This window comes from Strigops habroptila, chromosome 7, assembly GCF_004027225.2.
Source record: "Strigops habroptila isolate Jane chromosome 7, bStrHab1.2.pri, whole genome shotgun sequence".
NCBI lineage: Eukaryota > Metazoa > Chordata > Aves > Psittaciformes > Psittacidae > Strigops > Strigops habroptila.
In genome coordinates this window covers 347,992-362,201 of record NC_044283.2, presented here as the reverse complement: position 1 = coordinate 362,201, position 14,210 = coordinate 347,992, and the positions used below count along the sequence as shown (strand labels likewise).

The window sequence follows — 14,210 nt, the reverse complement described above, 5'->3', positions numbered from 1 at the left end:
CCCCCCCATGCAGAGGACCCCGCCTGAGCCCAGCGGACCCCAAGCAGCGCCCCTCGCCCCAGGTGAGCGCAGCGGAGCCCACCTCGTCCCGAGGGATCTCACCCGATCCCAATGGATCCAAACCCCCCCCCGCCCGCCATTCCCCTCTCAAAATGGCGGCCGCCGCCCGCCCCCAGCGCCCGCCCGCACCCAACATGGCTGACGCGAGGCGGGGCGGGGCCTCGCCGTGACGTCACGGCACCGGGCCGTGCTCCCCCGCCGCAAGATGGCCGCTGCCCTTGCCCAAGATGGCGGCAGGCACAGGGGAGGAACGAGGCTGCGCCCTCTTCTAAGATGGCGGGCGCGGCGTCAGCGCGGCTCCCTGGGCGCAAGGCCTCTCTGTTACGCGCTGGGCGTAGGGGCGGGGCGGGAGAAAGCGAAAGTGGCGGTGGGACCGGAACGGCGGCGGCGGGACCGGGACAGGGAACGGGAGAGGGAGCGAGAGAGGGAGAGCGAGCGGGGCCCGCCGCGGCGGGCGGCGGCAGGGCAGACAGGCCCCCAGCCGGGCGCGGCGCGGGCGCCCCCTGCCGGCCCGGAGGAGCGGCGGGGGCAGCCCCGGGGGGTCCCCCCGTTGCGGGTTGCGGGACGCGGGGACCCCCCCGCCCGGGCCGGGCCATGTCGCGGCTGGAGGCCGTGGCCAACGTGGCGCTGCGGGTGCCGGGGCTGGCGCTGCTGGACCTGCTGTACCGCTGGGACGCGGCGGCGCTCGGGGACCTGCTGCGGCCGCGCCGCGGGGACCCCCCGCTCCTGCGCGCCCCCGCGCTCCGCGGCGCGCACTGCGCGGGTGAGGGGGGAGCGGGGCCCGGGGGGGCGCCCCAGGGCACGGACAGGCTGGGACACGGGGGGCACATCCCAATAGAGAGGTTGAGTGCACCAGGGTGCATCCCGAGGGATGGGCATGGGGGGGCCAGGGAGGGGACACCCCAAGGGATGGCCAGGCTGGGGGCACAGGGGGACACCTCATGTCTCAGCTGGGCTGTGGGCATGAGGGTACATCCGAAGGGATGGTTGGGGTGGGGACATGAGGGTACGTGTCATATCATGTTGGGGACATAAGGGTGCATCCCAAGGGATGGGCAGGCTGGAGACACAGTGGGGGCATCCCAGGGGATGGGTGAGTTGGGGACACAAGGGGGTGGGCAGGCTGGGGATATGAGGGGACACCCCAGAACCTGGCAAAGCTGGGGACATGGAGGAGACACCCTAAGGGATGGCCACATCAGGGACTTGAGGGGACACCCCAAGGGCTGTCCATGTTTGGGGTCTCACTGCACCAGCCCCTGTCACCCTTTTACTGTGGGCTGGGGCCAACCCCGTGCCCCCAGCGCTGCGTCCCTGCACCCCGCCAATGCCCCCCAATGGCACCCGTTGGTGCACGGTGACCGTGTCAGCAGCGGGGGCTCAGCACCACCCTGTCCCCTCCCCGCAGGCCACGTCGTGTCGCTGGTGCTGCTGCTGCTGCCGCTGCGCTCGCTGGTGAAGCTCTACCTGCACCTCCTCACCGGGCTGCTGCTCAGCGCCGGCCACGCGCTGGCCAGGTGACACCGGGACAGGGGGGACAGCAGGGACGGGGGACACCGGGGCTGACCCTCTCTCCCTGCAGGGACTATGTGCACCATGAGCTGGAGTCCGGCTTCCAGGGTCCTGTGTACAGCGACCCCGTGGCGCTCAGGTCCTGCATCACCACCCTCGCAGGTGAGCCAGGGGTGAAGCACAGACATGGGCTGGGGGGGATGGAGAGAGGCTGAGGAGCAGGACTTGGGGTGCTGGGTGAGGAGAAGCTCCCCATGACCCGGCTTCAGTGTGCGCTTGAGCCCAGAACCCCCCCGTGTGCTGGGCTGCACCCCCAGAGCGTGAGCAGCAGCTCAGGGAGGGGATCCTGCCCCTCTGCTGCGCTCTGGGGAGCCCCCCCCTGCAGCCCTGATCCAGCTCTGGGGCAGCAGCACCAGAGGGACGTGGAGCTGCTGGAGCGAGGCCAGAGGAGGCCCCGGAGCTGCTGCGAGGGCTGGAGCAGCTCTGCTCTGGAGCCAGGCTGAGAGAGCTGGGCTGGGGCAGCCTGGAGAAGAGAAGGCTCCTGAAGGGGACACCTTAGAGCAGCTCCAGTGCCTAAAGGGGCTCCAGGAAACCTGGAGAGGGGCTTTGGACAAGGGATGGAGGGACAGGCCAAGGGGAATGGCTTTAACCTGCCAGAGGGGAGATTGAGATGAGCTCTGAGGCAGCAGCTCTCCCCTGTGAGGGTGCTGAGGTGCTGGCACAGGGTGCCCAGAGAAGCTGTGGCTGCCCCATCCCTGGCAGTGTTCAAGGCCAGGTTGGACACAGGGGCTTGGAGCAACCTGCTCTAGTGGAAGGTGTCCCTGCCCGGGGCAGGGGCTGGGGCTGGAGGAGCTGTAAGGTCCCTTCCAGCGCTGTGCGTGTCCCCTCTGAGGGCGCAGCGGGTGTCACTGCAGGGTGAGGCTCTCTCAGTGCCCTGTCCCCGCAGCCCAGCTCTGCCTGTGTGCCCTGTGCTCGCTGCTGCTGCGGTGCCGGCGGCCGTGGCTCCTGGTGGCGCCGGTGCTGCCGGTGCTGGCGCGGCTCTGCGGGCTGCCCCTGCGCTCGCTGCCGCTGCTCAACGCCATCGCCACCCTCCTCACCCTCACCGTGGTGCTCTACGTGCTGGGCTCCCACGTCCTCGTCCCCTTCCGCCTGGCCGCCGCCGCCTGCAGGGAGGTGATGGAGGTGAGTGGGGCTGCGCTGTGCCCTCCCTGCCCCACACGTGTGGGGCGGCCCCACTGAGCGCCCTGTCCCCACTGAGCGCCCTGTCCCCGCAGGCGCTGGAGGTGTACCGGCTGGTGGCACTGGGGGTGTCCCTATGGAGCCAGCTGGCCATCCCGCTCCTCTTCCTCGTCTTCTGGCTGGTGCTGTTCTTCCTCCAGCTCTCGTCCTTCCTCACCTCGGGCAGCACCCCCCTGACCACGCAGAGCTTCCTCTTCCTCCTGCTCAGCAGGTGGGAGCGGGCACCCGGCCGTGCTGCGGGAAGCCGGGATGAGGATGAGGATGAGGAGGGCTGTGGGTTGGGGTGCTTGTGCCGTGCCCGTGACAGCAGCTCTCTTGCAGCGCGGCCGAGTGCTGCAGCACGCCCTACTCGCTGCTCGGCCTCACCTTCACCGTGTCCTACCTGGCCCTGGGGGTCCTCAGCCTCTGCAAGTTCTACCTGCTGGGCTTCAGCGCCTTCCACGACGGCAACGGCATGCACCGGTGAGCTGGGGACGGGGACAGGGACAGGGGACACATGGGCAGGGGACATGGGCAGTTGTTCCTCCTTACACCCCATGTTTCGTGCAGGAGCCCAGCACAGGGTGGGGAGGACGAGGGTGTCACAAGGAATTTGGGGACACGCAGGGTGTATCTGGGGATACACAATGTGGGGCCACCCGTGGGGAAGGAGAGGTTGGGGGAATGGTGGAGATAGCACAAGGGCTTGGGGACACAAGGGGACACCGCAGGGCATGGCAGGGTTGGGCACACGGAGGGGACACCCCAAGGGGTGGGGACACGAGGGGACACCCCCGGGGGGCAGGTTTGGGACCCGGGGCAGGTCCCTGTGCTGCCTCACGCCCCGCTCCGGCAGGGGGGTGACGGAGGGGGTGACGCTGCTGCTGCTGGCGCTGCAGACGGGGCTGCTGGACCTGCAGGTCCTCCAGAGGACCTTCCTGCTCAGCATCATCCTCTTCATCGTGGTCACCTCCACGCTGCAGTCCATGATTGAGATCGCAGACCCCATCCTGCTGGCGCTGGGAGCCTCCCGCAACAGGTACCGGGCTGGGATCAGCGTTCGGGGCTGGATCGGTGCCTGGAGGTGCTGTGCGCGGGGCGGACACGTCCCCGCTGAGCTCCGTGCATCCCGCAGGAGCCCCTGGAAGCACCTCCGCGGCGTCAGCATGTGCCTCTTCCTGCTGGTGTTCCCGTGCTTCATGGCCTACAAGATCGCCCACTTCTTCCAGCTGGATTTCTGGCTGCTCATCCTGGTCTCCAGCTGCATGCTCACCTCGCTGCAGGTCCGGCACCGGCACCGGCACCGGGGCACGCGGTGCGGAGGAGCCACCTCCCGCCCAGCCACCGCCTGCAGGGCTCCGTCCCACCTCCAGCGGGTGCCGGGACCTCCATCGGGGGCTGCGGGGATGGGGCGGGGGGGGACGGGTTCACACTGAGACCGGGGAGTTTGGGTTGGAGCTTGGGCAGTTCTTCACTAGTGGGGTGGTGGGACATGGGAATGGGTTGAAGGAGCTGTGGCTGCCCCATCCCTGGCAGTGTTCAAGGCCAGGTTGGACACAGGGGCTTGGAGCAACCTGCTCTAGTGGAAGGTGTCCCTGCCCGGGGCAGGGGTTGGATTCGGAGGAGCTTTAAGGTCCCTTCAGCCCATCCCATGGTGACCCCGCAGGTGATGGGCACGCTCTTCATCTACGCGCTGTTCATGGTGGAGCTGGTGCAGGACACGCCGCTGGAGCGCATGGACGAGATCATCTACTGCGTGACGGCGGTGAGCCGCGTGCTGGAGTTCCTGGTGGCCGTCAGCGTGGTGGGCTACGGCGCCTGGGAGTCGCTGTTCGGCGAGTGGAGCTGGATGGGCGCCTCCGTCATCATCATCCACTGCTACCTGAACGTGTGGCTGCGCGCCCGCTCGGGCTGGCGGAGCCTGCTCCTGCGCCGCGGCGCCGCCAGGAAGATCGGCTCCATGGGCAGGGCCAGCCGCGGGCAGCTGCGGCTGCACGGCGACGTCTGCGCCATCTGCTTCCAGGTGAGCCCCGCGGCCGCGGCGCCCACTGGGTGCTGTGTGTGTGTGTGCGGGGGGTGACGGTCCCTCTGTGCCCGCAGGATGTGTGCGTGGCCGCAGCACCCACTGGGTGCTGTGTGTGTGTACAGGGAGTGACAGTCCCTCTGTGCCCGCAGGACATGCGCGTGGCTGCAGCACCCACTGGGTGCTCTGTGTGTGTGGGGGGGGTGATGGTCCCTCTGTGTGCGTGGCCGCGGCACCCACTGGGTGCTGTGTGTGCGCGGGGGGTGACGGTCCCTCTGTGCCCGCAGGACATGCGCGTGGCCGCGGCACCCACTGGGTGCTGTGTGTGTGCAGGGGGTGATGGTCCCTCTGTGTGCGTGGCTGCAGCACCCACTGGGTGCTGTGTGTTTGGGGGGGGTGACGGTCCCTCTGTGCCTGCAGGACATGCGCGTGGCTGCAGCACCCACTGGGTGCTGTGTTTGTGCGGGGGGTGACGGTCCCTCTGTGCGCATCGCTGCGACACCCACTGGGTGCTGTGTGTGCGTGCAGGGGGTTACGGTCCCTCTGTGCCCGCAGGATGTGTGCATGGCTGCAGCACCCACTGGGTGCTGTGTGTGTGTGTGCGGGGGGTGACGGTCCCTCTGTGCCCGCAGGACATGCACGTGGCTGTCGTCACCCCCTGCAGCCACTTCTTCCACGCCGCCTGCCTGCGCCGGTGGCTCTACGTGCAGGACACGTGCCCCATGTGCCACCAGCAGCTCGCGCCGCGCAGCACCGAGCAGCAGCAGCAGGATGGCAGCGGGAGGGCTCGGCCGGAGCCCCACGGAGGGGATGGGGATGAGGGACCGCAGGATGCAGGAGCCAACGCGGCGCCGCAGGACCATGGGGCTGGGGACCGCGGCCCCCATCGCCCTCCTCACCCTGACACCTGCGCCCCACAGCCCCGCGGGGACACGCAGCATCCGGACCCCCCTGAGCTCACTGCCGTGGGGGGCAGCGGGGACCCCCACAGCGCCCACCACCCCTCCTAGCACCGCAGGCTGTCACCGCAGTGCCGGGGTCCCCCCGTGGGGGACAGGCCCCCCCCCCGGCACCGGGGTCCCCCTGCGGCCACACGGACTCTTTTGCAATAAAGCCGAGGTGCCGCGGCTGCGCCCCACGGCCGGGGCTGCTCCTGCCACCCGCCATGGGGCCTGACAGCGTGTCCCGGGGGGCGCAGGGCGCTGCTGCGGCGTGGTGGGGAGTGGGTGCCCCGGGGGTGCCCCGTGGGTGCCCGGCTGCCTTCTGGGCTTACCCCACTAGATGGCAGGGGTGGCGTGTGCTGGGTGCCGGGGGGCTTGGTGTGTGTGGTGAGGGGCTTGGGGGGGTCTGGGGGGTGGCCTGGGCTTGGTGTGGGGCTGGTGTGGGGCTGCAGGGGCTTGGCATGGGCCTGGCATGGGGTGGTGTGGGTCTGGCACAGGATGGCATGGGGCTGGCAGGAGCTTGGTGTGGATCTGGCGTGGGGTGCAGTGGGCTTGGCATGGGTTTGGCACAGGATGGTGTGGGTCTGGCACAGGATGGTGTGGGTCTGGCAGGGGATGCTGTGGGCTCGGTGCGAGCTGCCTTTCCCAGTGGGGTTGGGGACCCCTTCCCTGTCCCATCCCCGTGTCCATCCCTGGGGCAGGGCCGGGGGTTCCCCCACCCCAGATGAGCCGGGGCCGGGCCCAGCCCTGCCCCACAGGAGGGGGGCCCCGGCCCCCCCGGAGCCGGCTGCAGCGCGGGGGGCCCCTGGGGAGCTGGTAAATGGGCTCCCCCCCCCCCCCCGGCTGCACTCAGGCTGCCGGCAGCGGGTCCCGTGGGTCCCGCAGCCCATTAGTGGGAGCGAGGGAAGAGCTGCCACGGATCCCAGCGGGGATTGATGGAGAGAAGGGGGGGGAGCCCCAGCTCCATCCCCAGCACCCCCCATCGCCCTCAGACCCCATCCCCAGCACCCCCATCGCCCTCAGACCCCCATCCCCAGCACCTCCCATCACTCTCAGACCCCCAACCCCATCTCCAGCCCGCCCCATTGCCCCCAGACCCCCATCCCCAGCACCCCATTGCCCCCAGGCCCCTTCTGCCCATAGTATGCAGATGGGGGCTCCCTGCGGGTGCCCCCAGCAGTGGGTGCAGCAGCTCCCCCCCCCATTGCTGGCCCCGCAGGGGTTTGCTGTGGGGCAGCCGCAGCCCCCCCGCGCTCTCGCTGCCTCCATTAGAGCCCATTACCGGGGCCGTGCCGGGGAACGCGGCTCCCCGCGGGGCCGGTCCCGGCGGAGGCTCCGCACGGCCCTGCCTGGAAACGGGAGGGCGGAGATGGGGGGCAGGGAGCGGGGAACTGGGGTCCCTCCGGCCCCCGGGGCAGCGGGGCAGGGTGCGGGCATGGGCGGATGCACACCGGCATGGACGGGCACGGATGGGTGGGTGGGTGCTGGGGTGGACAGAGGCAGGCATGGGTGGGTGCTGGGGGGGGGGGCACGGGCAGACACTGGGGTGGACAGAGGGATGGATGCATGGATGGATGCATGGATGGATGCTGGGACAGACAGGGACATGGATGGATAGACACTGGATAGATGTAGATGTGCATGGATGGATGCTGGGATGGATGTGGACATGGATGGATGGACACCAGGACGGACAGGAGCATGGGTGCATGCTGGGATGGATGGGCACGGGCAGACACTGGGGTGGACAAGGGCATAGATGGATGGATGCTGGGATGGATGGGGGCATGGACAGATGGATACCAGAATGAACAGGGGCCTGGATGAATGGATGGATGGAGGGATGGATGGATGGAGGGATGGAGGGATGGATGGATGGAGGGATGGATGGAGGGATGGATGGAGGGATGGATGGATGGAGGGATGGATGGAGGGATGGAGGGATGGATGGATGCTGGGACAGACAGGGACATGGACGGATAGACACTGGATAGATGTAGATGTGCATGGATGGATGTTGGGATGGATGTGGGCATGGATGGATGTGGGCATGGATGGATGGACACCAGGATGGACGGGAGCATGGGTGGATGGACACCAAGATGGACGGGAGCATGGATGGATGGACACCGGGATGCACGGGAGCATGGGTGGATGGACACCAGGATGGACGGGAGCATGGATGGATGGACACTGGGATGGATGGGAGCAGGGATGAGCAGATACCTTGTTTCCGCAGGAGCCATACGACCCCAGCAGCCCTCGGGAGCATCCTGGGGGACGCAGTGGGGTCATTTTGGGGTACCCCCGGAGGACGCAGTGGGGTCCCCCTGGGGTGTCTCAGCAGGTGCAATGGGGTCACTTTGGGGTACCTCTGGGGTCACTTCGGGCTGTCTCAGAGGGTGCAATGGGTCACTCCGGGCTATGGCCGGGTCTCTCCAGGGTGTCTCAGGGGATGCAATGGTGCCATTTTGGGGTACCCCCGGGGGATGCAATGGGGTCTCCTCGGGGTCTCTCCGGGGTGTCTCAGGGGATGCAATGGGGTTTTTCCGGGGTACCCCTGGGGTCTCCCTGGGATGTCTCAGGGGGTGCAATGGTTTCACTTTGGGGTACCCCGGGGCTGTCTCGGGGGATGCAGTGGGGTCACTTTGGGGCACCCCCGGGGAACATAACGGGGTGTCTCCGGGGTACCCCCGGGATCTCTTCATGGTGTCTCGGGGGATGCAGTGGGGTCACTTAGGGGCCACCCCGGCCGATGCAGCGGGGGCTCCTCGGGGTCTCTCCGTCGCATCCGGGGGTGTCCCGGGGGGAGGCAGCGCAGCCCCCCCCGGCAGCGCCCCCCGCTCCCCCCGGGGGCTGCCCGGTGCCCGGCGCGGCGCTGGCCGCGGAGCCCCTCCGCCGGGGCGGGGAGCGACCGCTCCTCCCCGGAATGATGTCAGCCTGCCCGGCCGCGGCCCCCGCCTCCCCCGGCGGCTCCGGCCCTGCCTCCCCGGGGAGGCGGCGGCGGCATGGCCCGGGCCGGCGGGGCGGCGGCGGCGGCGGCGGCGGCGGCGGCGGCGGCGGGGCCGCGGCGGCGGGTGCTGGTGCTGATGGTGCTGGTGGCCGCGGCGGCGCGGCGGGGCCGGGGCTCGGGCCGGCGGCGGGGAGGCGGCCCCCCCGGTCCCCCCGGTGCCCCCGGGCCGCTGCCACCCCCGGGCCCCTCCTGCTGCTGCTGCCGCTGCCGCTGCCGCTGCCGCCGCCGCCGCCGCCCCGCGCCGCGCCCGCCGCCGCCGCCGCCCGCCCGGTAACGAGCCGCTCCCGCCCCATCCCGGGCCGCGCCTGCCCCCGCCCGCGGGCCTCGACGGCCTCCTCCCCGCTCCATCCCTCCCTCCGCTCCCCCGAGCCTCCCTCCATCCCTCCCTCCACTCCTCCTCTGCTCCCTCCATCCCTCCCTCCAGCCCTCGCAGCCTCCCTCCATCCCTCCCTCCAGCCCTTTAAGCCTTCCTCCATCCCTCCCTCCAGTCCTCCTCTACCTCCCTCCATCCCTCCCTCTATCCCTCCTTCCACTCCTCCTCTGCTCCCTCCATCCCTCCCTCCAGCCCTCGCAGCCTCCCTCCATCCCTCCCTCCGCTCCCCTAAGCCTTCCTCCATCCCTCCCTCCACTCCTCCCCTGCCTTCCCCATCCCTCCCTCCCGCCGCCCCCCTCCCCTTCCCCTCCCGGTCCCCGCACTTGGCTGCTGCTTTCCTCCGTCTCCAACTTCTCCGGCCCTGCCTCCGCCTCCCGCCTGCCCGCCCCGGCCCCCCCCGCTCCCGGCCGGGCCCCCCCCGCCGCAGATGCCGCTTCCCCGGCGGCCCCCGGCACCTGCCCGGCTCTGAGCTCCGCTCCCGGGCCCGGGGCAGGAAAGTTGGGGGGCGGGCGCTGAGCCCCTGCCATGTTCTCCGTGCAGGAGGCTCTGCCCCGGGGGGGGCTGCCCATGAAGGAAGAGCCGCTCACGGCCGGGCTGCCCTCGGTCCGCTGGCTGCAGGGCACCGGCATCCTGGACGCCAGCACGGCGGCACAGAGGTAAGCGGCTCCGCGGGCACCCCGGGCTCTGCGGGCATCCCGCTGCAGTGGGCACCCCGGGCTTTGAGAGCATCCCAGCCACTGCGGGCATCCCAGGGGCTGTGGGCATCCCGGGCTCTGCGGGCATCCCGGTGCAGTGGGCATCCCGGTGCAGTGGGCATCCCGGGCTTTGAGAGCATCCCAGGCGCTGCAGGCATCCCAGGCTTTGCGAGCATCCTGGGCTCCACGGGCATCCTGGGCTCCGCAGGCACCCCGGGTTCTGCAGGCACCCCGGGTTCTGCTGGCATGCCTGGGCTCTGCGGGCATCCCACATGCAGTGGGCATCTTGAGTGCTGGGGGTACGCTGGGCTCTGCGAGCATCCCTGGCTCTGCGAGCATCCCTGGGACTGAGGGCATCCTGGGCTCCATGGGCATCCCAGGCTCTGTGGGCATCCCAGGTGCAGTGGGCACCTCAGGTGCTGGGGCTATGCTGGGCTCTGTGGGTGTCTCCGTCTCTGTGGGCATCCTGGGCTCTGTGGGCATCCCAAGCCCTGTGGACATCCCAGATGCCACCGGCGTTCCAAGCTCTGTGGGTATCCCAGATTCAGTGGGCATCTTGGGTGCTGCGGGTACGCTGGGCTCCGCAGGCATCCTGGACTCCACAGGCATACTGGGTGCTGCGGGCATCCCAAGCTCCACGGGCATCCCAGGCTCCATGGTCATTCCGGGTGCAGTGGGCACCTCAGGTGCTGGGGTTATGCTGGGTTCTGCGCTGGTCTCTGGCTCTGTGAGCATCCCGGGCACTGCAGGTATCCCGGGCTCCACGGGCATCCCAGTCACCAGGAGCATCCCCGGCTCCATGGGCATCCCGAGCACTGCAGGGATGCCAAGTGCTGCCAGCATCCCGGGCACCATGTGCATCCCGGGCTCCGCAGGCATCCTGGGCACTGTGAGCATCCCGGGTACCACAAGCATCCCGGGTACCATGGGCTCCGCAGGCATCCCGGGTGCTGTGGACAGCCGGGAATGATGGGAGCCCTGGACCCCTTGGACACCCCAGGTGCCTCATCCCCACGGGGTGCTTGGGGCACCCACACGCCCTGGGGTCTCTGGGCCTCTGGGTGCTCCCCGCCCCTGCATTCCCTGATTACGCAGCAGACATCAGCACCCATGGGTGCTTGGGGCATCTTAAGCCGCCCTGGGCCTGGTGTCCTGTACTGGGAGATCCAGTGGGTGCTGGCAGCGGGGCAGGAGCTGCTGCTGGAGCTGTGAGGGGTTTGTGCACCCCATCCCTGCCCCCTTGGGGTGCTCTGTGCACCCCATCCCCCTGTTTTCTCTCCATGCTGTGCCCAAAGGGGCCCCGGGTGCAGCAGGGCGACACCTCACTCTGTCCCCACCACCCCATGTGTGGGGTTCAGGGGGTCCTAAGGAGGGGTTGAAGCCCTGGGGGCTCCCTGGGGCCCCCCCAAAAGCTCTGGGATGTTTAAAACCTGCAGCAAGCCCCGCATCAACCCCGGGGGGGGGAACACCCACATCCCAGCCTGGACCCCCCCAAGCGGCTGGACCGAGGGTCCCACAACCCCAGAGACTTCCCCATGCCCCAAGTGTGAGAACAGGGGGTGAAATCTGCCCCCCAGCACCGGCAATGGGGGGGACAAGGGGGGGACACAGGGCTGGGACGCTGCAGCCACCTCAGTGGTGCCCTATGCCCAGTGTGGGAGGATGGTGCACACTGCCCCCCTGTCCCCACAAGCCTGTGGTGCCCCCCAGTCCCCCCCCATCCCTCATGGTACCCATGAGCTTGGCGTGTGCCGCATGTACCAGCTGTTACACGCATGTAGACACGCATGTGGGGTGCTCTTCCCCTCCAGACCCCGCCTCCCTTCACCTGCACCCCCCTTGCACCCCCATCGGGGTGTGGGGGGTCAAACCATCACCCTACAAACAGCATCACCCACAGACACCCCCTTTCCTATAGGGTCCCATGAGCACCAGAGCTGCACCCATGGGCTGATGGGTGTCCTGGTGCACATGAGGGGTGACCCTATGGGGGGAGTCCCGGTTTCCCCCCTTGTTTTGGGGGTGCAGCGGCTGATGGCCTGGCCAAGGGAAGCTGCTGCTTTCCTGGCAGAGCCGTGTGCTGGGAAATGCTCTGATTGCTGTTAATAATTAATGGCAACGGGCTCAGCACGGAGCACCGGGAGCGGGGATGCTGCCATCAGCCATCGCCTCCCCCCGCAGCACGGCAGGGAGCAGGGATGGGAACGGGAACGGGAATGGGAATGGGAATGGGAATGGGAATGGGGGTCCCCATCCCTTGCAGCCCTATGGTATGAGGGTCCCCTCCCAATGGGTCCAACCAGGGCTGACGGACCCCAAAGGGTCCGTCAGCCCTGGTTGGACCCATTGGGAGGGGACCAGGGACACCCATGGGGTCTGGTCCCATGTTTGTTATTGGGGATGTTCTGGCTCCCCAGGGATGGGTTTAATGAGCTTCTTTCCTTCATCACACACAAGTGTCCCCCGAGGGGTCCCAGTTTCACATTGGCCTTGGTTGGGGCCCACAGTGGTGCTGGGGGGTAACTGAAGCCCAAGGGGCATCATCACAGAGGTGGAGGTGCCCGACGTGTCCGTCCCCCCACCCCAATGCTGGCTCTGCAGCAGGGATGAACCCCGTTTTCTGCTCTTCTATGGGGGAGATGCTGGTGGATGTGGTTTGTGTGGGATGGGGGTGTCCCCATGTCCCTGTGTCCCCATGTCCCTGTGTCCCCATGTTCCTGTGTCCCCATGTCCCTGTGTATCCAGTGATGCGCCATGGGAGCTGCACTGGGAGGAGCGATATGGGGGGCTCAGCCATGCTGGAGCAAAGGACCCCCATAGCTGGGTCCGTTCCCGAGCCACCCTTTAGGTGATGGTCACATCCCTCCATGGCCAGGGGTGGGATATGGGGTGCTGAGGGGTCCTGCCCCACACTGGGGGTCCCCATGGGAACCATCCCCAGCAGCTCAAACCCCCCGAGGTCTGTTTGGGGGAAGTCAAAGCCCCCCCCCCCCGCCCCCCCCGCCTCCTCTCCTGATGTGGTTTTCATCAGGAAAAGGGGGATTTTCCACCCCTGTGGGTTCATTTGGCTCCATCTCCCCACCGGGGCTGCTCCGGTGCCACCGGGACACCGGCCTGGGACAGGCTGGGGACGGGGTGACCGGGGTGAGGATGCAGACGCCAGCATCCCCTGTGCGGGCGCTGCCCTTCACCCTGCTGTCCGTGCAGGACAGGCACCGGTGGCCCTTGGGCAAGCACGGAGGTGGCTCTATGGGGTGGGAGCAGGGGCTGGGCTTGGGTTTGGGGGGCTTGGGATGGCAACCCCAGGGCTTGCTGCTGGCCCCACACGTGGGGACATCGGGGTACACAGCCCTGCGTGTGCTCACATAGACCTACACATGTGTGTGTATACGTGGAGGGGCCCCAGCAGAGTGTGGGGGGGTCAGAATGGGGTGGTCGCGCCACCAGCACCAGCAGCACCCCGGGGGACACCCAGCAGCTCCTGAGCAGCATCAGCTGCCCCAGCTCTGCCTATGCCCAGGACAGGATCGGGGGCAGGAGGGAATGGCACCGGGGGCAGCAGGGAATGGCACCGAGGGCAGGAGGGCACAGCACCAGGAACAGGAAGGGATGGAACTGGGGACGGGAGGGGATGGTACTAGGGACAGGGGGGGACAGCACTGGGGACTGTCCCCTCCCCAGGGACCGCGGCTGGCTTCCCCTGTGAGCAGGGGATGCGCTGGGCACGGGCATGTCCTGGCCATGGGGCAGGGTGGGGGTGTGGGTGCTCCCCTTGTCCTGGTCCACAGGACCCAGGGTCAGGAGCTCCCATTGAGCCCACCCCGTGGCGATGGGCTGGTGGCGGGGAAGGGGTGCTGGGGGTGCCATGGAGGGGGTGCTGGGGCCCCCCATGTCACCCCCCCTCCTCCGCAGCGGGGTGGGCCTGGCCCGAGCGCACTTTGAGAAGCAGCCTCCCTCCAACCTGCGGAAATCCAACTTCTTCCACTTCGTGCTGGCCATGTACGACCGGCAGGGGCAGCCCGTGGAGATCGAGCGCACCTCCTTCATCGACTTCGTGGAGAAGGACCGGGTGAGCCCCGCGCCCCGCTGCGGATGGGGTCACCCCCACCCCCCCCCCGCCACCCCCCGCTCCCGGCGCGGGCTGAGACCTCACCCGCGCTCATCGCACACATGAGCTGCTGCTGCGGCTCCTGGGTTGGAGCTGCCGAAGGGCTGCACCAGGAGGGGACCATGATGTGTGTGTCCCCCCCTACATCCAACCATCCTCCCCCCAGGAGCAGAACGGGGAGAAAACCAACAACGGGATCCACTACCGGCTCCAGCTGCTCTACAGCAACGGTGGGTGATGGGCTGGGGACACGGGGACACAGGGACA

At 68.8% G+C, this 14,210-nt stretch overlaps 2 protein-coding genes across 5 annotated transcripts in view; both read left to right on the top strand.

Moving 5' to 3' along the window:
* Positions 1-294: 294 nt before the first annotated feature.
* Positions 295-5,979, top strand: LOC115610586 (RING finger protein 145-like). Its single transcript, XM_030492336.1, has 10 exons — positions 295-823; positions 1,469-1,577; positions 1,643-1,734; positions 2,519-2,754; positions 2,847-3,022; positions 3,133-3,273; positions 3,647-3,829; positions 3,926-4,073; positions 4,457-4,813; positions 5,446-5,979. The coding sequence occupies exons 1-10, from the start codon at positions 334-336 to the stop codon at positions 5,821-5,823; spliced, it is 2,310 nt and encodes a 769-aa protein (XP_030348196.1). The 5' UTR covers positions 295-333; the 3' UTR covers positions 5,824-5,979.
* Positions 5,980-8,722: 2,743 nt separating this feature from the next.
* The window catches only part of EBF4 (EBF family member 4), a 21,518-nt gene continuing 16,030 nt past the window's right edge, over positions 8,723-14,210 (top strand). For 2 of the 4 annotated variants that reach the window (XM_030492339.1, XM_030492338.1), the window contains exons 1-3: positions 9,592-9,796; positions 13,748-13,904; positions 14,110-14,173. In XM_030492339.1, coding sequence (XP_030348199.1) covers positions 9,666-9,796; positions 13,748-13,904; positions 14,110-14,173 — 352 coding nt within the window. In that variant the 5' untranslated portion in view covers positions 9,592-9,665. Of the gene's footprint in view, positions 9,038-9,591; positions 9,797-13,747; positions 13,905-14,109; positions 14,174-14,210 lie in introns of those variants that run through there. The other 2 variants (XM_030492340.1, XM_030492342.1) reach the window with 2 other exon arrangements.